This window comes from Petromyzon marinus, chromosome 4 (genome assembly GCF_048934315.1).
Source record: "Petromyzon marinus isolate PM22_M1 ecotype Great Lakes invasive population chromosome 4, UKy_Petmar_22M1.pri1.0, whole genome shotgun sequence".
NCBI lineage: Eukaryota > Metazoa > Chordata > Hyperoartia > Petromyzontiformes > Petromyzontidae > Petromyzon > Petromyzon marinus.
This window is the reverse complement of record NC_133670.1, coordinates 15,537,815-15,558,059: the sequence shown is the minus strand read 5'-3', so window position 1 is coordinate 15,558,059 and position 20,245 is coordinate 15,537,815. Positions and strand designations below refer to the sequence as shown.

Here is a 20,245-nt window from a genome sequence, read left to right as displayed (position 1 = left end):
CGTTAATTATAACTGTAATTGGATGGAATCCGTTACGTGTGACCTACGGTACATTGACTTCAATCCCATTAATCAACATCATCGGTCACGATCTATCCACTGCAAAAGGAATGTCTTCCCTGCCCACCCCCTCCCAAGCTGTTGCCATGTGTCACACGATCTAACAAAGCAATTAAATTGAATGTTAAGAAAAGCGTGCTCGGTTGGGCAGGGCCCATTGGAAGAAGGGATAATTGCGTACGGACGAGTAAAACGACTTTGTGGCATGGCAACGAAAGAAGGGAAAACGCTCGAGAGGACGCGACATCCCCCGCGGAGATGGAACGATGAAATGAGCTCGTATGCAGCAGGGGCGAGATGGATTGTTAACTAATTCATTGCGTCCTAACACATCGCACTCGCGACAGAATACAGAGGACACGTTGCACGTTGATCATGTTCTCGAGTATTTATTGGGGAAGGGATCTGAGCATTTTATATCGGTCAATATCGATTTCCAAACCAAGTGTGTGTCGAATAAACGACATGCATTCAAACAATGCGAGACAACAGCCATTCCAGCGTATGTCTACAGAAACACTTCGCTAAATGTGCTTCTTAGGGACCGCGATGTGATCTCCTCCCAGTTGTTTGTACATCCTCCTCCATCCCCATTCCTCCCCTGCATTCGCATCAGGAGCCAACCCTTGAGCCCGGCCACACGGCGCTGGGTAATCCCTGCCCCTTAGACCAATCGCCCCATGTAATGGGCTACAGCGGTGTTCGGTTACGGGCAATCAGCGTTACCAGCAGGAATCCGCCCTTTAATCGTGTCGACTTTGGCGGGGGTGCCATGGCAACAGAGCTAATGGGTAGATTTATCTCGAGTGTAAAGACATCTTATATATTTTGTGTTTACGGACGAGCTCACTGCGGGGTGGGTTGGGTGTGGATTTGTCGCCGTTATCTTTGCATCCACGGATTAATTTCTTACGAAATGTGTTTTTTTTCCTGGTCGCTTGTTGACCTGAAGGTGGCACTTGACCAGCAGCCACAGCCGGCTATTAGCGATGTGGTGGGCCGGGTGTGGGTTTTTTGAAATGAGGAACTTATTTCGTACCGTACGTATCCAACCGTGCCAATCGGAGGTGCGGATCACCGATCCGGACCCGACATAAATGTATCACTACTGACGCCTATCGTGTGGTGGTGATGATGATGATGATAGCATCGCTTGATTGGCAGACACTGAAAGATGCTAGAGGAACTTGCTATCAGACCCTGTGAGCTGGGGCTCGGTGTTTAAAGTGACGCGTTACATTAATCAGGGCTTCAAGTGTAACATGGGCACGAAAAACAACGGACACATTCTGCCTTAAAACAGTATATAAAACGTGACCTTCTTCCCTGCAGTTTCTCGTCATGGTCCTTGCCCTAAACATCACTTTCCTACACTATATATATTATGCTATAAGGCAGTGCGAATGTCAAAATAGTTGAAGTTATGTACGTATGTGTGCCTGTGCATCGCACAAACAACGCAAGGCCGTCAGTCGTGTTTGATATTTGTGTTGCTATTGTGTTGTGCATGACAACGTTGTTTCGGTGTGCGTGGTCCTGTGGCATTAGCTACTCGTCAGTGGTGCAAGGTCTATTGTTGTTATCGCACTCCTTCTGGAGTGTGCAGGTACCAGGCTGGTCCAGATGTCTTGTGACCCCGAAATAATTGACCCCAAAACATCGTTTTTCCTCTACATATTCATTTCTGTTTTGAATACAACTTACTGTACTTTAACAATATTAAGTTCTAGAGAATGAAATGTGGGTCTCGAGACATCTAGACTACCTTTGTACATGGTGTGGATTTGTATTAGCGTGTGCATCCACCGGTTTTATCTGTGAGAGAGGCGAGGGGGGGTCTCGTGATAAGTGGGGTAGCAGGCGCAAGCCTTGGCGGGGCAGATGCGTTGAGAAGCTGTGGTCACAGCACGCGGTATGCACAATGCACGAAGCAGGGTTAGCCCCACGCAAACTCTCAATACACATCCACAGCCCTTTTTTTAATCCACTTCTGGATGAAGGCCTCCGCACATGTGAGGGTCATTGAAAGTTGTTTAGTCACAGAGTATTTCAATCTGGTCACCGCGGGTTGGTGAAGGGGTAAGTGGAGGCAGGTTGACATTTTATTCGCCACTGAGTTTAGCCGTGGCCGGGGATCGAACTCAGGTTCAGAGTGCAGTGACGCTAACCACTGGTTTGCCGATGGAGAGAAGGTTCAAGTCTCGTCCCTGCGTCGGCTAATGTCGCAAATGGGCACGGGTTCATTTTGGGTACGGGTGTATCCGCGTTCATGGAATATACAGGGTGTTTCAAATGGACGGAACCAATTTCAAAGCAGTATATTTCACGATGGCAACCTGGTACAATTACACAAAAAGTTACAAACGGTTTAATGAGTTATCAAGTTTTACTAACCATTTTATAAATGCTCTATGCGCCCTCCACCAGCTGTACGGACAACATCGAGACGATAGTTGAATTCGTCACAAACGCCTCTCTTCTCACGTTTCCCTCTAAAGTGCGTGGTCGCCCTGTGCTCTTCCCCTTACATAAACAGCCTGTTTCCTCAAATTGTCGGTACCAACGACGAATGCTCTTTGACATTGGCGGATCAATGCCAAAACGCCGTTGAAACGCACGCTGCACTACAATTACGGATTCAGTCTTTCTGAACTGCAGAACGCAAAACACCTTGTGTTGCGGGGTCACCACCTTGCAAATGACTGAGGCTAGGGGCTGTTTGTGCGCTGGGTGAGGCATCTAGCGGCAATCAATTGAAACTCTGTGGCCCGCCCTTTCAAGTGGTCAGTTTCATTCATGGGCGGTTCGTGGTTGCAGAGATATAGCGATTTCAAATCGGGTCCATCTTTTTCAAACAGCCTGTATTATTAATAACCTCTCCTCCACATACAATAGACACTGCCAGAGAGCCTGCCGCACGCCTGGATTCTCAGTCCAAGGGTGGGGTTAAAGAAAACAGGAAGGTAAGCTGTCAGTGGGAAGATGCTCATTTCTCTTGCCAGTGACCAGTGACCAAGCCATTCCGAAAATACTCGGAATTCCTTTATCTTTCTCACACACACGCGCGCTAAAACGCGGAAATGTCTTCAAGCAACCATCTCAATGGTATGTAAATACTATTCTATTTTACTGAATATATACATCTTCTGTATACTTCTTCTTACTTTTATGATAATTATTACGCTTGTAATTATTACGTTTGTAATTATTATACATGTATAACAATGTTTATTTTTGGGATGATTCAGTGGTGTAATGGACTGGACTTGCCAATTCGATCGCCTGTCGCGACAGTTGATACAATGCATGTTTTGTTAAATCCACCGGTCTGTCCACCCAGAAGTATACATGGATAGACCAGTTAATAGATCTGAAGGTCGCGTGTTGTTACGCGCAAATCTTCCAAGAGTCGGCCAAGCAACCCTCTGGAGGGGCTCTCGAGAGCTCCCTCGTTTGGAGGCCCATCCACCAGCAGTGGCATGAGCGAGCAATTGCAGGGCTGCGCCTTTGACCTTTATTATAATAATATGAAGTGGTTTTCGCATGCACTGCCGTTTTGTGATGGAATGCTTAACACTGGTCCACGGTTGAGAAAAATCATCTGAATCACGCGGCTACTTAACCCGGCCCATTCACTCAGCCAACACAATGGGAACCGCGAGTCTCTTTCCAGACACACGCACGCGTATCAATCTCGGCAGTGTTTTGGGAGTAACATCTTACGGCCAGTTATATTCATGTGTATGTGCGAATAATAACCACTTCGTGAAATGTGTGTGTGTGCGTGCTCGATGAAAGGTTGCTCTGGCACCCCGTGGCTTTACCCAGAGCTGCTTGCTGATGAAACAGCTGGGCCAAATTGATGGCGGCTTAAGATAAAGCCAGTATAAACACCACTGCTGTGGGTCTGAATTTCCATACATATTGCGTGTTATGCAATTTAAACATATTTTTGTCAAAAAAATGTGTATGGAAGGAAAAAAAACATTACACTTCGTAAATAACGGCAGTCATTTCACCGAGTTCACTGAAAAAAAACACACAAAGCTCCACGAACATGTAGCGAGTAATTACATACGTTTAAACGCATTTACAATTAAATGTCGCAGTAGGAACAACATGTTGCTTTGATTTGAAATTTTTTTAAATGAAGCCATGTATTACGGGAATTGAAACGTAAATTATTCCACACATACAGAACTTTGGAAGAAATTCGGACTTTTGAATGTAACATGTTTTAAAATATAAAAGTATAAACAAGGTTTATAGCGCACAATTATTCCTTGTTACCTTTTTAACCTATTTCTGTTTTGAAATTTAGCCATTGTTGTTACCCAATTGTATTGCAATTATGCTGTCAGCATCATGTCAGGAGACAGAATCCATTCAGAAATCCTGCAGTGTGACCACGTCAAGCAATGGCTACAGTATATATTTTTTTCAAAGGGCTTATAAATAAAAAAACTCAATTGAAGTTCCCTTTTTATAATTTACATAGTTGAGGTCACACTTTCCCACACTACTGAGAGACTGGCGGATGGGAATCAAACTGTTATATTTAATTATTATAGCGTGAAACCAAATTTTATGTTTTGTGCAGTCATTGGTGACCGGGAATAGACTATCATCTCGCTACACTTGAGTTGTCCTTCCCGAAACACCGATGAGTTCAAAGTACACATACTTGAGAGCGTCGCTTTAATCATGGGTGGCTGAAACATAGATTCGAACCCAGGTGTTGATCCAGTATTCTAACATATAAAAACTTCCAGCTTTTCTCAGAAAGTGATTCTTACATTTTTAATAAAATTGAATGTATATTTTAAAATATATACTTCCAAGTCCGGTTAGCACTAGGGGAGGGGTTCTGGGGTGGGCCCTGTCACCCCCGAATCTCCCTTTGACCCACTTTATTTTACCAGGTAAGGCCCATCGAGCTATATAGCTTTTTCAGAAGCGGCCTGGCCACATTATAACGAAGTGGCTTCTCACGTGGAAAGTTATAGCGGCCAAATACTCTAAACGCATGTTTCTAAATGTGGAGGGAAAAAACTGGACCCGGAAAAAATCCACATGACCACGGGGAGAAAGACATGCAAACTTCAAATATACAGACGTCAGGGTCGAGATCGAACCTCCAAGCTCATGCATACCAGGCGAGGTAGTTCACATCTCGCAACCGTGGCTCCCAAGTGGTGTGTCACTGTTATGGTTGCTCCACACACAACAGCTCCACTGCCCACCTCGGCATCCGAGACGAGCTGGAGCCGGGCCTGCTTCCACGTGTTTTGTAAGTAAAGCCGAGTAGATTACTTTAACAAATGCCCTTTCATGTTAAAACTACAGTACTTGGTATTTGGTGGCTTGCTGAGCCGAATGGCAACACTATGGTAAGGACACAAGTTGTGTACATTTTCAGTATGCAGTATGTGAATTAAAAACCACATGATTTGCTTTGTCAGGTCAGTTGCAGAAACAGGAAACTGAATATAAGTTCCTTCATATGCGTACGAAGCGCAACATATTACAACAGCACTGTGGTTAGGGCATGGCAAGGTCAGTCATGCCAGATGGTTGCAAACGGTTTCATATCTATACAAGTTGTTTTTGTCGCTCAGATGCTATCCAACTACTAAATGCCTGAATACAAACATTTTAGTGTCGTGCTTCCACTGAACTATATGCAATTTATTTTTTATGAAACGTTTGCTTCATCAATCACACAAGGTTTGAGATATTTTTGTAAAATAAACCCAATTCGGTACTGCGTGTTTTCCCGAATGGAATGGAGACTCAACATATTTGCAGATTGACATTGACCAACCTGTTTTGTGATCATTTTTCTTGCATGTTATATATTTGCATATGACCAAATTACCTGTAATTTGCCCTATTTCTTCAGATCTCAGGTCAGTTGATTTTAGCCTGGGCAGTACTTTAACGGGCAACCACCACACACAACAGGTTATAATATGGAAATATTGTACAGCGAATCCATTGTTGGTCCTCTTATGTTCCCCGTGTCTTATTCACCAATCCGCACAGACCAGCTTGGTTAAATAACGCCCATGGCCCAGGTAGGTCCTCATCTAGCAGTGGACTGAGAAAGAGCTGTACGAATGACTTTCATTTTCTCAACCCATGTTTATAAAACTGTTAATGGGCACTTTCCAACTGTATCCACTGCACGTGCTTTAACTGATATAATAAAAAATGTCACTCGAATGCCATCATATGAAACGCCCTTCCACATCCACCAGCTCTACAGGAATATGCTACATGAAGGAAAATGTACTTAGTTGATTAAGATAAGAGTTTTTCACTTTTAAGGAAACAACTTGGCAGTCTTCACGACATTACTATAGATACGATCTACAAGCATTTGCACAATGATATTTGACAAAGGGATGTATTTCTGATGGGCCATACGGGGAATAATTTTTTCACTTAATGATTCGAGAAAAAAACAAGCCTGGGATTTGCAGTGTTCATAAGCGATACCCCAAGTACCCCAAATACCCCAAATGTAGTAATTAATAGGGGAAACTAAATTAACACATTTAATGTAAAATCTTGTTAAGTGCCGAGGCCTATGAATCACCCAGAATTCACCCCAGTCATATCTCGGAAGCTAAGCATCGTTGAGCCTGGAAAGTGCTTTGATGGATGCCCACCATGTGCAAGATATTGGTGTAATAAGCATTATGGGCAGTAGAGAGCAGTGTAGACAAATCCATAGTTGTACTGCACTCCAGCCATCTTCGACTAACCCACACTAACCAGTGTGGTGAAGTATGGTAAAATATCTCTTACAACCTACATCCAGTAGTGGACTGGCAACACAGACTGTACATGTACATGCAATTGCAGAGACAAGAAAACGCTTAACTTCGAACAGTGATCCGAGAACACTCTATAAGAACAAGATGGCAATGAGCCCGAGCAAATAATCGAAACTACAATTGCAGGAAATACTTTTAACTCTTCTTTCAGCACACTTGAAGCATATATAGTAGAAAGAATGCACATAGCGCAGCATTAACCAGCACCGCTGCCTCATTACGTAAACCACAAATTGGCTTGGAAGCTGGGGATGGGTAGGAATGTATGTATGATAAAAAACATCTGGTAGGGAATGCATGTTAAAGTTTGAGTTGACAACCTCTTACGGGAATATTAACAGGGGTAGCAGTGAATGCTGTGTAGTGTGTACTTTTTATTTTACTTTCACAAATTACACTTATTATCATCCATTTCTAGATGTCCCACTAAAATGAGCAATTAGGAAAACAGTTTCATTTGGAAGCCTATATACGTCTTCAACAAATCTCAATCCACTTATCAAGTTCATGATGCACATAGACATGGCGCCATCGTTTCGACAATATTTCATTACTTGTTAAGAATAAAGCTCATTAGAAATCACTGGGGTATATATAAAATGGATCGCCCTGCAAGGCACCCAACCGAAATGTTTCACTGGCAAAAAAGATGTGTGCCCTCTACTGGGGGTAAGCGAGTAGAGGCGGTGAATGTTTCGGTTTCACGCTAAAACATTTCTCACAAAAAAACAGCCACAAACATCGCCGAGAGAGACACGAGCCAAAGCTCAATGGGTGAAAATTAACAGTGCCTCCCTTGTCAATATGCATGCTCGTAGGCTGGCTGGGTCACAAGACCAAATTGATTTAAAGGTGTTCAACTGTAACTATTAAATTGTTTAATTTCATTTCCGAAATTAAAAACTTTTAAACGGTGCACGCCTTTGATCATTTTATTTTCACAGTAAAACTGTTAACGTTAGCATAATAAATTGAAAAATCATATTATATTTCACCATTACACACAGACAACTAATATTTGTTGTCTCGAATGGCCACATTTTTTTCCAAGTTCGCACAATTCTTCAACACATTGTGTTGTATTAATGTCCTTAATTCAGTATTATAGTACCTCGTACATCATCTGAAATGTTGCATTGATTTTATACATATATACAGTACTAGGATGGCCATAAAAAAGGAAGAATTCCACATCATATTTGCTTATTTAAGTACAGATCAGAAACAATGTTTTCTAATTGGTCACAGTCCTGATTCCTGGTCCATGCATGTGCAAATATATCAACAGATAATTAATATGGATTGTGTCAAACAGTTCTGAAAAAAAACCCTTTTACAGTATTCCATTAAAAGTACAATTGTGGTGGCATATTCATTTCTCAAACATTGCACTGCATTCCACTGTGCTTAGGTGACTCATACAGCATCATTGTCAATCCCAGTTTTTTTTAATGGAAGACAGAAGAATTGGGTGCAAGTTGATTTGAAAGCCGACTGACAAATAAAGATTCTGATTGACGCTGGTTTAACTTAAAACAGCAATAGGACAGACACCACCACCTTCTGGTGATATGAGTGCACAGCAGCAACATTTTTCACAAGTCATTACAGAGCTCACAAATCTTGCTTTAAAGCTTTCGTGACTGCAGGAATTCATATTCTTTGGGTCTTTCGGTCAAGTCACGTAGATAGGTTCAAAGAAAATAACCCAAAAAACTACGACGTTCCCATCCTACCACCGCACCGATGTTAGTTATTTTCGGCTCTCCCGATTTTACATAGCTCTCAGGGAGAGGTTACATTTCTCACACTTACACAGCCACCTATAGGTTGCAGCTCTGCGATCTGCCATTAACATGCTTATATCTCACATTAACATAGCCACCTCAGCGCGCTCGCCGTGGAGACCGCTCACCGATCTTACATTAACATGTTGTTACCTGGCAGCCCTTAAATTGGTGGAAAAACCCACCACCGTCGCGGTCGCCGTCCACCACTACATTAACTTTAGCTGCCCCGCCCATGCTGCTGACATTTGGGCTACACCCATTTCAAACCTTTATAAACAGGTCCCTGCAGGGTGGGCTGGTAGGACAAGTCTCTGCGCTGTCTATTGCTGATTTTACACCCAACAGCACGAGATTTCACTTCGTTAAAGTATTGAAAGGGGACGGACGGACACATTAATCTATTGCAGGCTGGTACACTCAGTTTACAACTTCGTTCCTACCAGTAACAGTTTGCCTTTAGAAGCTAAACCCCTTTTCCTGATGACGACTGCTTGTGTTGCGATCGAAACGTCGTAGTTTTTTGTTATTTTCTTTGAACCTATCTACGTGACTTTACCGAAAGACCCAAATAATACAGAGCTCCTTTTACATTTAATTAAAATCAGTCTTGTAAAACATATGACCCACTCAAAAGGGTTAACATTATGGCATCCAATAGAAGTACTGCTTTTGCATTGATTTCCCTGCCAATGGCAACACAGTACCACAGTAAAAGCCATGACGCAGGCCGTGGACTTGCTGCTCCCCTTCTTCCACGGTGGAATAATCCACCACGTTACTTGTGTTGCTCCATGTTTTGTCGTCTGATGAGCTCCGCATAAAGGCCCCCTTTCTTCAGTAACTCAGCATGGGTTCCCATCTGTCAGTTACAAGACAGTCACGTTTATTTCACGGCAATTAAGTATCTACTTGATACTATCACAGGGCAATGCAACCCCACATTCGAGAGAAGTAGATATCACAGAACAACTTTGGAGATCTTTTCAAGTGACATTTGAACCAATAAATAAACATTTTCAGAGTTGGAGTATTCAGTAAAAAACTACATTTCAAGTGATTTTTACTTTACACACATTGTGAACTGCGCCGAAACCGTCAACTCACTACACTTGAAAACTCCGTTACATCGCTGACCCTTAATTCAAATGTATGAGCTCAGCGGTCAGCTCAGCCCTCCGACCCCCTGAACAACCTGACCTCTCTCCTCCAAGTGTTCCCATTTTGGAAAGAGACGGGACCACGAGCGAGACGGCCTCCTCCTCACCTCCTGCACCGTTCCACCGGCCACCACGCAGATGAGGTTGGCGCCAGCGACCGTGCTGAGGCGGTGCGCAATGACAAGCACGGTGCGGCCGTGCGCGGCACGCTCCAGCGCCTCCTGCACGGCGCCCTCGGCTTCGGCGTCCAGCGCGCTCGTTGCCTCGTCTAGCACCAGCACCGCGGGCTGCTTGATGAGCGCACGCGCGATGGCCACCCGCTGCTTCTGCCCGCCCGACAGCGTGGCGCCGCGCTCGCCTGAGAGTGGCACCGCCGCAAAACGATGGCTCGTGAGCACAATTTAGAGGAAGAGGCATTTCAAGGGATGAGCGGCCCTCATCTTATCGATACGTAATCTAAGCAGTGGGCTGTCCAACATGGGCTTGAGGCTTCGTTTATCAGAAAGGACGTCGTAGTTGCGTCATGGCCTAGCACGTTTGACACGTGTTGAAGAAGTTCGAGGTTTGAGGCGAATGGCCGCCCTGGTTAATACTGCGGATGTAATTTTACATACTCGGGCTCTACATCACTGATGGATGAAGGCCACCCCATGGCATGTCGGTCATAGTCATGGGGGTTGTCTGGCCATATTTTACCATGCTAAAGTTGTTGTCATTAACCCTCCACCTCCTGACAACATTGTCACGTACACAAAGCGGTAATATGTGCCCATGTATTGATAACATTCCAACCAATGAAGTTGGACTTTTCACTCAAACTGCTTTCAGCTTTAGCATGAAACAACCATGGGGCCTAACTACAAACTACAAAACAAATACGGATATTTGTACAGTATTGGCGAAGAAAGCCTATGTTTTAAATTCACCATGCTATTAGTGCGAGTGGGTGAATAGGGGAGGCCTCGAACTGGTTCAGATATCATTCACCACTGATGTTAGCCATGGCTGTGAATTGAACTTCGGTCACTGGGCACGTAGCCTGGTGCGCTAACCACTGTATCACCGCTCCAAGACCAGAAAAATAATACCATGTAAGCAGGCCAGATCTTTACATGTGGCAAATTCTGAAGTCATCGATCGCAGCGTTCTCACCAACAACAGTGTTGTATCCGTCAGGGAAGCTCCTGATGAAATCGTCGGCATTCGCGAGCCGAGCTGCAGCATAAACCTCATCGTCTGTGGCTCCGGGCTTCCCAAAGCGAATGTTCTCAATGATGGTCGTGCCGAACAGCACAGGCTCCTAAAGGGTGAAACATGCAAGACGACGGTCAGTCTGCTACTCTGTCAAGCAGCACAGGCGGGATGACAGTGTGCCAAACAGCAGCGGGGCTCCTGGAAAGCAAGACACATAGGACCATAGATCTGCTGCTATAGGCTCACGAAACTTCTGTCACCTTGCACACATTAAGAGTTACAAGCAAGCTGCATCAATCAGGCGTGTAATTATTTAATCCCCCAATACCGATTTTATGTACTGCCACAATCTGGGGGTCACGATTTGATTTTCAAAAATCTATTATTTAACTATACTGTCTTAATTGTACAGTCTAACCTAGACTGTCATACACTGTAGTGCCTGCATCCTTTGTATGCAACATTTCATCTCGTGTTTTGCTTTTATTGTTTAATTGTACTGTCTCTACCGTCTGATTGCGTGCTGCTGATACTGTCTCATTTGTACAGTTTCATTTATGTACCATGTCTCATTTGTTCTGTTTGTCTTGCCAAATTTGCACAGTCTGGTTTATACATGAGCAGTCTCGATTATTGATATCTTTAGCATAAAGGTAAATTCAGCAACAATGTGCATTTTAATCAATGAACCATTGCATACTTACTGTGGTGTAAATGGCCGATAACTACCTATCAGTTACATCATGGGACCTCATTTGCCAGTACCAAAATATGAGAATAGGTGTTACCCTTGTTTCTGGCAACAAAACAGGCGTTAAGATGTTAAACACCAAACTGAAACCATTTACAAGGAATCATGTCTGCATTAACCACAATACTTGTGGTCAGAATGCAAACAAAAAACGTACTCTGATAATATATGCATTGTCTTTGAAACTGATTGGTCCACACCAGGTCCACACCAGAGACAGCTTTCTTTTGAGCCTAGTCCCAAACGGTGTTAGACCAGAGGACATCAAAAGGCATACAGCACAAAGACAATGCCACTATCAGAGTAATGAGGGCTCGGGATGAGCATCTACATCATGGGACCTCCTTTGCCAGTACCAAAATATGAGAATAGGTTTTCCCCTTGTGCATATATTATCAGAGTATGTTTTTTGTTTGCATTCTAACCACAAGTATTGTGGTTAATGCAGACATGATTCCTTGTAAAAGGTTTCAGTTTGGTGTTTTAACATCCTAACACCTGTTTTGTTGCCAGAAACAAGGGGGAAACCTATTCTCATACCTATCAGGTATTTGTGCAGAATAAATAACAATGAGGTGAATATCCCATTTAACTAAGAAGGAGGAGAAAACATGTCTAAGAGGCCAACTGCCGTGTAGACAGAGCAATAAGATCAGTTCATAAGCAGAAGTGAGATTGATGGTATCTGCACTGGACCAGGACAGATTGCGATGGTGTGGAGCGCTGTTGACGCATGACGATGAATGTCCCAGCATGCATTCGTCATATCTATCCCTGGAAACTGTGGTTATATTTTTGTTGCCGTTACTTGGTTGATGAAGCCGATAACTCGGCCCCGTAACCAGGAGGGGTCGAGAGTGCGAAGGTCCTTCCCGTCCAGTGTGATCGAACCACTCGCTGGGTCGTAAAACCGCTCCAGAAGCGCTGCGACTGTCGACTTTCCTACGGTCAACGCACAAACATCACAACAATTGGCTCTGTCAAAAAACAGCGGAGCTGGGAGATTCAGCACCTCAATTATTTTTAGTCGTTTTATTTCAGCCAAAATGTACACATGCGAACACTGCGTTGATCACTCACCTCCTCCAGACAACCCCACAATGGCAATAGTCTGGGAGGGAGGAAGGTTCAGGCTGAAATTGTGCAGGACCACCTGCCCTGGCCGTGTTGGGTAGCTGTGTTCATCGCACGTAGGATGCAACAAAACCCCAAAACACTTAAGTCACACACCGTAATTTGAGGTGTGCAAGGCAGTAAATATAGGGCCGCAAGAACACGCATGCGTGTGGGTGGAAGTGCAAACCTGAACGTGACGTTGTTGAAGCGCACGTGGCCGAGGAAGGAGTGGTGGGGAATGATGCCACCACCTCGGACTGGGATGGAGGGCTCAAGCTCCATGTACTCAAACAAGCGAGCGCCTGCGCTGAGCCCTCGCACCATCTTAAAACAAACAGCCGCATAAGCCCTTCACACGATGATGGTACCACAATGACCAAAACACGCTCGGCTCCTTTTAAAGGTCAGAGCACTGAGCTGGCACCGCGGAGATCCTCCGTACACATCTGAGGAGTCGCCCATAATTAAACAAGGTTTCAAGGGTACCGAGTTTGAGGTCTCAGCCTGATGACTGCAAATAACCATCATTATAATTGGGTCTGCAATTCATTTAGCTACATTTCAGCTGTGAGAATTAAAAATATTGCTGTGACTGTCATGCAACAAATATTTATCTCTTTAACAGGGTGCATAGGAAAGTGTGTCCCCCTACTGTGTGAAACATTGGTTATTTGAAGATAAACAGGCAGCTATTTGATATCTACTTCCATGGGTTATTTTTTTCACATGAAGGATGCACTGTCCTGCGAGAGATCCAAACAAATACTTTGTCTCATGCCACAACGCCGATAGCAAAATTATGATACATAAAAAAAACACATGTTATGTTGACACATACCTGTCCAAAGAGAATGGATACGCTAGCCATTGACCTGCAAATAAAACAATCTATTTAGCAATGGGGGTTGAAGTAAATACTATATCACTCTACCAAAAGGTAAATGCATGAATCGCTTAAAACTTTCGTGACTGCAGGAATTCATATTCTTTGGTTCTTTCGGTAAAGTCACGTAGATAGAAAAATAATAAAAATAAAGTGAATAAAAATATTAACATTGACAGAAAAAATTTCTACATCTGATTGGGAACAAGTAGATAACATGTCAGCTAAATGTAAAGATAACCTGATTTCCAAGTTCAACCTCCATTGCAAGAAGAAGCCAGATCCACACATTTAAAAGTTAGACGTTGACAAGATTGTTATTAATCCGAGTAATAGCCCAATTTCCGATGGTCTAAAGTCGGTTTTGGCTAAAGGGTTGAACTTCACAGTCACCCCCAAACACATACCGTTATTGCCCAGGTCGATGTAGCTCTTAAGGGTTTGGGACACATCGCTGCAGACGTGAAATGATCTGAAATCGCTGCAACCCTCAAAAGCGCTAATATACCAGTCAGCAAAATCAGTAAGGATGAGCGTTTTGAGTTCTCATTTGAAAAAAGAGGGGTGATATCGTCATCCTCTCAGCCGACAAGGGCAATGCCATGGTCATCATGGACAAAACCGTGCACAATCACAAAATTCAGGACCTACTTAATGATGGTAGCTACACAAAAATTAAAAGAGATCCTACCAACAGCCTCGTTACAAAAACGAACAGTATCATCACTGAATTGGCTTCATTAATTGAACAGACCAAACGGTTTTCCTTAAAACCTTCTGCTGCTCGACCACCCAGATTATATGGCTTACCAAAAATCCATAAAGAATTACAATACCCCCCCCTCCGCCTCTGGTCTCTGCACCTGATTGGGTTAAATGATGACGTCACCCTGCTGCTCTACTTAAAACCAGGATCAAGTGGAGGGCTTCACTATTCTGTCAAATTGCCCGATGATGCTAGATGTAATTACAAGCAAAAACGTCGTACTCAAAAATAGTAAATGTTGTGGATTCACTCTTCAACACATCGGTGGGCTAAAGTAGTAAACTATTTGTCTTTTGTCAAAGTGACACATTTTTTACTTTATTGGCCGTGTCGGGTGGTGGAGGGTTACGACACATTAAAAAAGTAACGCGAACCCACAAACCGTTATTATGAATAATATTGGTGGCGAAAGCCTACGTGCTAAACTTAATAACCATTGCTATAGTGTACATTATAGACTGCCAGTACACTCACCAAACTTAATAACCAGGCTACAGTCCACATTAGAGATTGCCAGTACACTCACTCTGATTAAGAACCAGGCTACAGCCTACATTAGTGTTTTTTAATATTTTAAAAATGTATTTTAATAATTTTATTCACATTATTTTTATTATAATTTTTCTATCTACGTGACTTTACCGAAAGAACCAAAGAATATACATTAATCACAACTGTGAAATATATCGATAAAAAATATAAAGAGATTACAAGGTACCGTTGCACAGTCTGGGAAGCAACCAAAAACGACATGAGTTCTCCAGGAGAGAGCTCCTCTCCAGCCATGAGTGAGCCACCAACAAAAATGGTGCCCAGTACAATGCCTGACGAAGCATGGAAGTTTTACAAAGTGTGTTACTGAAAACAAACACATTAGTGGTGCAAAAAAAAAAATTGCATAACATTAAGTTCAACTTCTTTCGCACCACATGTAGCCAACCCCCCCCCCCCCAACATTAATTGTCTGGTGTGCTACAATATACTCACAATTAAGAACAATATTGGAGAGGCCTTGAAATATTGCTATTCCAATCCCTAAATCCTCATTCATTTTGCATGATTTATCCACTTCAACTGCATACTGCCTACAAAGACAAATGGAGACAAGTGAGCATATGAAATTTGAAGATGGTTAAAAAAATGTTAATGCTGAGGAACAAACAGCAAGCCTTACTCAGACTTGCTATCTTCCATAGCAAAGGCTCTCACAGTCCGCACATTGCCCAAGGTTTCATCTGCTACTCCAGTTGCCTTGGAAATCTGCAACACAGTAGAAGAAAATTACCTGTACGCAGATTATAACATGTACTGCTAATTTAGTGCACACAAAGGACAGGAGGTACAAGAATAATATGCATGCATAATTTGCGTTGATTACCATATTAATAACCCACCAGCCAATGGATACTCATTGTCATTTATATGCATTCATTAATCGCATGTGAAAGGGCTTACAAATTTGGCTGTCCACCTGATGATGCTGGTTGTAATTACTGGCGAAACGTCATACTCAGATTATAAATGTTGTGGATTTGCACTCCAACACACCGGTGTGCTGTACTCGTAAAGAATTGACATGTTCTGTTTTCGTGACAAAACCTTACTAATTGCCTGTGTCGGGTGGTGGCAGGTTTAACAACACATTTATATTACCGCGACCTAACCCAAAAAACCTATATTATGGACAGTACAAGAAACATGCAATAATTTGCAACTACAAACAATAAAAAAACGTGACTTATTATATTGACATACGCTAATAACATTTTAATGTATGTATTTATGGGGTAGAGCCTCACTAAGCTTCAAGACTCTTATATTATATGCGAGCATCACACTGCTCAGAATCCCAGCAAGGACTATAGGAAGAACACAAACTCAAATTTACGGGAAGCACCATATTTAAAAATGTGTATTTAATCTGTTGTAAATACATTTTGTTAATACAGACCTGTTCTTGTGCTCGCCTGGAGAGTTTACGCAGGAATGAACCAATTAAAGCTCCACCACCAACCATCGCTGTCATCACCACCACCATTAAGCCCGTGAGCTTGGGGGAGATCAGATACAATGAGGCCACGCAGCCAACAGTCTGTGTCACACTGCGGAGACCCTATAGGAGACAGATGCAACAGAAAGCATGACATCAAACAGTACACACGAGTCCCATAAAACTGCAATTAGAAAGTAAGACAAGTCATGAATGCAAAAGTACAATTAAGCAGACTTTACTTGGGAAATGACAAGTTTGAAGGATGACTTAAACTCTTGGACATCCGAGGTGAGTCGGTTTACAAGGTGGCCTGTCCGGTTAGCATCGAAAAATGCCACATCCTGCCTGCAAAATCAAACATTCGCTCATTCAAAACCTTTATAAAATGAGATATTACAAACATAATACAATAGCGTTGCTCTAAAAGTAATTCCTGAAAATCAATGAAGAAAATCAAACAAGTTACGAGCGTGGCGTACGTAAAACATGGTCATTGAAACATTGGTGATATAGCAGTGGCTGTAGTGTATGCATTCAAATGTTAATCACAGGTGTCCAAAACAAAAAGTAACATTGTGAGAGACAGCTTATGTTAACAATAAGTAAATAGATAAACAAACACACCTGATAAGTGCCTCAAATAGGCTTTTCCTCATAGAGGCTGCAATCCTCTCACCAACTTGGGAGAGCAGTGCAATGTATCCAAAGGTCAGTGCTCCCTATATGCAACAGACATGAATCTGTCATATAAAGGGACTGCAAACAACATTTCCTGACAACGTATAATTAGAAACATTACACAAATTTGATTAAAGAGTGAATATATCATCTAACCAACTGCACGGCATTTTGTACACAAGTGCAGAGCCGATAATGTTTTATTACCACATGTATATCCCGATTGTTGCTAATACAATTCAAGCATTTACCTGGAAGCCGTACATGACCAGAAGGCGAGTGGCTGGCAGCCTCATGTCTGCGAGGTAGTCCCCTGCTTGCTCCTGCACGTAACGAGACACCACGTTCACCAGCTCCCCCAGCAGCATGGGGATCTTAATGTTCAAAATGGCAGCACCAAATGCCAGCTGAAAAAAAACACATAAACATGATTAAAATCAAATAATAATAGAATACGACGTTTCGGTTGCAACACAAGCAACCATCATCAGGTAAGAATGAATGACAAAACACAGACACGGGGAATAGGATAGGCAGACACATGCAGAGAGAGACACACACAAAGAGACACACTGTCACTCTGTGTGTGCCTATGCTGTTCCCCGTGTCTGTGTTTTATCATTCATTCCTACCTGATGGTTGCTTGTGTTGCAACTGAAACGTAGTACTCTATTATTAGATTTTATTTTCTACGTGCCTTTACCGAAAGAACCAAAGAGTCATTCCTGCAGTCACGAAAGCTTCGAATCTAGTATAAACATTATTCTCATTGTATTGAAATGTTTCATTCCTATTGCAAAACGAGTACATGAATGACATTGCTAATAACATATTTTCCTTAATTTGTGTTCAATCTGTTCACCATTGGCTTGGGGCACTTCGCTTTATTATAAGGAAATAATTAGCAATACATGTTTTGCAAAACTACTCACCACAACAGCTAAAGCCAATGCCAGTATCTCCTTATTCAAGAACTTCCAGAAGAGTTTCCAGTTGAAGGATGGCTCGCTGTTGTTATTCACATGTATGTTGCTCTTGTTATTGTTAATGTCCACATCACAGTGAACTGTGCGACCACACAGTCTCAGCCCCACTACAAGCGAAGCACTCCCAGTGAAAAACACGGCCCGATAGGAAGATGATACCGCAGAGCGCCCGGCAGCTCTGCCCACTCTGGCCACACTTGTCCCCAACAATCGGCTCCAGGTGCGTATGGCACTGTCCAACGTGCCATTCTTGCCTAAGGCAGAGGAGCCCAGAGGCCATCTGAAAAGCGAGTTGCGGGACAACACAGCAAATTAAATTTCGTACATTCACGTGCGTGTATTTAAGTACAAAAGCATGCAAGTTATGTCAATAACAAATGGCAGATGGTCAACAATAGTGAAGTGGCAGCCAAGGAATGGAATGCATCCACGAGAAAATTAAGTGATGAAATCAGTGTGTGCAGGTGTTAGATGGATTATTGTGTCACTGAAGAGTGGAAGATGGAGAAGCCTTAGGGAGGCATCCATCCGGAATTGGATTGATGACCATGACCTTTATTTATCAAAATGGGGCCAATTGAGATCAAGTTATTTTAAAAGGAGAGCTGCCTCTTAAAATAGCAAAATAGATACAAGTTACAATAATGTATTAGTTGCTATATACCACGAGAAAACGCCAACATTAAGAGCAATTAAAACAACAATTACGTTGATATGAATTGTTGCAAAGTTGGATTACATTCTACCAGTGTTGAAGCATTGGGCTGAAAGCTCTCTTTTAACTTACTCGACCTCAGCATCGGCACGTAGGGGCTGTTCCTGGTGCTGAAAGGGAGCGCTTTTGAGTGCCATTGTTGCTGAAACGCCACTTACGTTATTACCAGTTGTGACAAAACGGAATGCTTTCGCAAGTCTTAATTTCCTCTCCATTAACATGGGAAGTGCCATGGCTTAGTGGTCGCGCACTTGCCGTTTTTTACGGAAGATAACGCTTCTATTCCAGCGACCGCCCTGGTTATTACTGCGGGTGTTAATAAGCATAAAACATGCGCACCATCTGCTTCACGGTGGACGTTAATAATCCCATGATGTAATTCGCAAAAGTAGGCTATTGTGTGCCGGCGTCATGGTCCAAGTTTGAAAAAAAAAAATACTCGAAAATTACTCAATCGGAATTATGCACAGCAATCATTGCAAAAAATTGGCAGGGCCTTCCTGAAAATTAGTCATGAGGCTCAATGGGACTTTTCTAGGTAAATAAAAGCATTATAAAAACATAAACATCAAGCCATACATCTTTGCGCTGTGGCTAATTCTACAACAGATTTAAACGACTGCCTAGGGGTGAAGGGGGAGGGGGGACATCTCACCGGTGAGCGACAGCGCCTCCTCGAGCCGCCCCACGGGCTGTCAGCTGTGCGGCCCCGCGAAGGGTGGAGACGCTCGCGCGCAACGTTGCTGTCAAAAGGTACATCGCGTCCGCTGGAACCCAATTAAACCTTCACCGATGACATTGGCAGGACAGTAATATAGTAACACTACCCTGGTTTCAGTGACCCCTTCAAGTGCTCCAATGGGGGCTATTCATGCTGTGCTTTCCAAGCCTATTGGGACCCAGTCCAAAAACCTCACGCACTAAAGTTTCAGTCTCTAATACGTTAACAATAAAATAACCCCCCCCCCCACACACAACTACAAAGCAAGTTTTAAACTTCAGCCGTCATTCATCACTGAGGCGACGGTGTGTGTGCCACCACTGCCAGCGGCTTTGTGCACTTCAACGAGTGCACATGTTTCGAACACACACACACTGCACGCGTATGGCGTCTAAATAAACGAGAGAGAGCTCAGCAAACGCAGCAGCGACAATGACTCCTCCAACAACCTCACCGCGCGCACATGGGCGCGGCCATGTTCGTGACAGTGAGGGGTGGGGTGGAGGTAGCTGGCGATGGACGTCACGTCCGGTACGAGGGGGTTGGGATAGCCGGTGATGGACGTCACGTCCGGGAGAGAGGAAGGGTTGGAG

The 20,245-nt window shown here is 43.3% G+C and overlaps 1 protein-coding gene across 1 annotated transcript; it reads right to left on the bottom strand.

Annotated features, from left to right (window-relative positions):
• Window positions 1-433: 433 nt before the first annotated feature.
• LOC116938639 (mitochondrial potassium channel ATP-binding subunit) lies at window positions 434-20,195 on the bottom strand. The gene is made up of 16 exons (XM_032946037.2): window positions 19,587-20,195; window positions 18,163-18,496; window positions 17,482-17,637; window positions 17,177-17,271; window positions 16,792-16,897; window positions 16,511-16,672; window positions 15,734-15,819; window positions 15,547-15,644; window positions 15,278-15,383; window positions 13,749-13,782; window positions 13,098-13,234; window positions 12,875-12,969; window positions 12,603-12,736; window positions 11,002-11,149; window positions 9,957-10,207; window positions 434-9,551 (listed from the first exon to the last, which is right to left on the bottom strand). Exons 1-16 carry the CDS (start codon window positions 19,688-19,690, stop codon window positions 9,468-9,470), a joined length of 2,130 nt encoding a protein of 709 aa, XP_032801928.1. The 5' UTR covers window positions 19,691-20,195; the 3' UTR covers window positions 434-9,467.
• Between the last annotated feature and the right edge of the window lie 50 nt (window positions 20,196-20,245).

Bases quoted from the DNA above. Each gene is read 5' to 3' on its own strand.
- LOC116938639 (XM_032946037.2), bottom strand. From the start codon at position 19,690: ATGTACCTTTTGACAGCAACGTTGCGCGCGAGCGTCTCCACCCTTCGC. The intron at 18,497-19,586 runs GTGAGATGTCCC...CTCGCTTTTCAG, and splicing joins GGAGGCGCTGTCGCTCACCG to ATGGCCTCTGGGCTCCTCTG. The intron at 15,384-15,546 runs GTGAGTATATTG...ATGCTTCGTCAG, and splicing joins CTCCAATATTGTTCTTAATT to GCATTGTACTGGGCACCATT.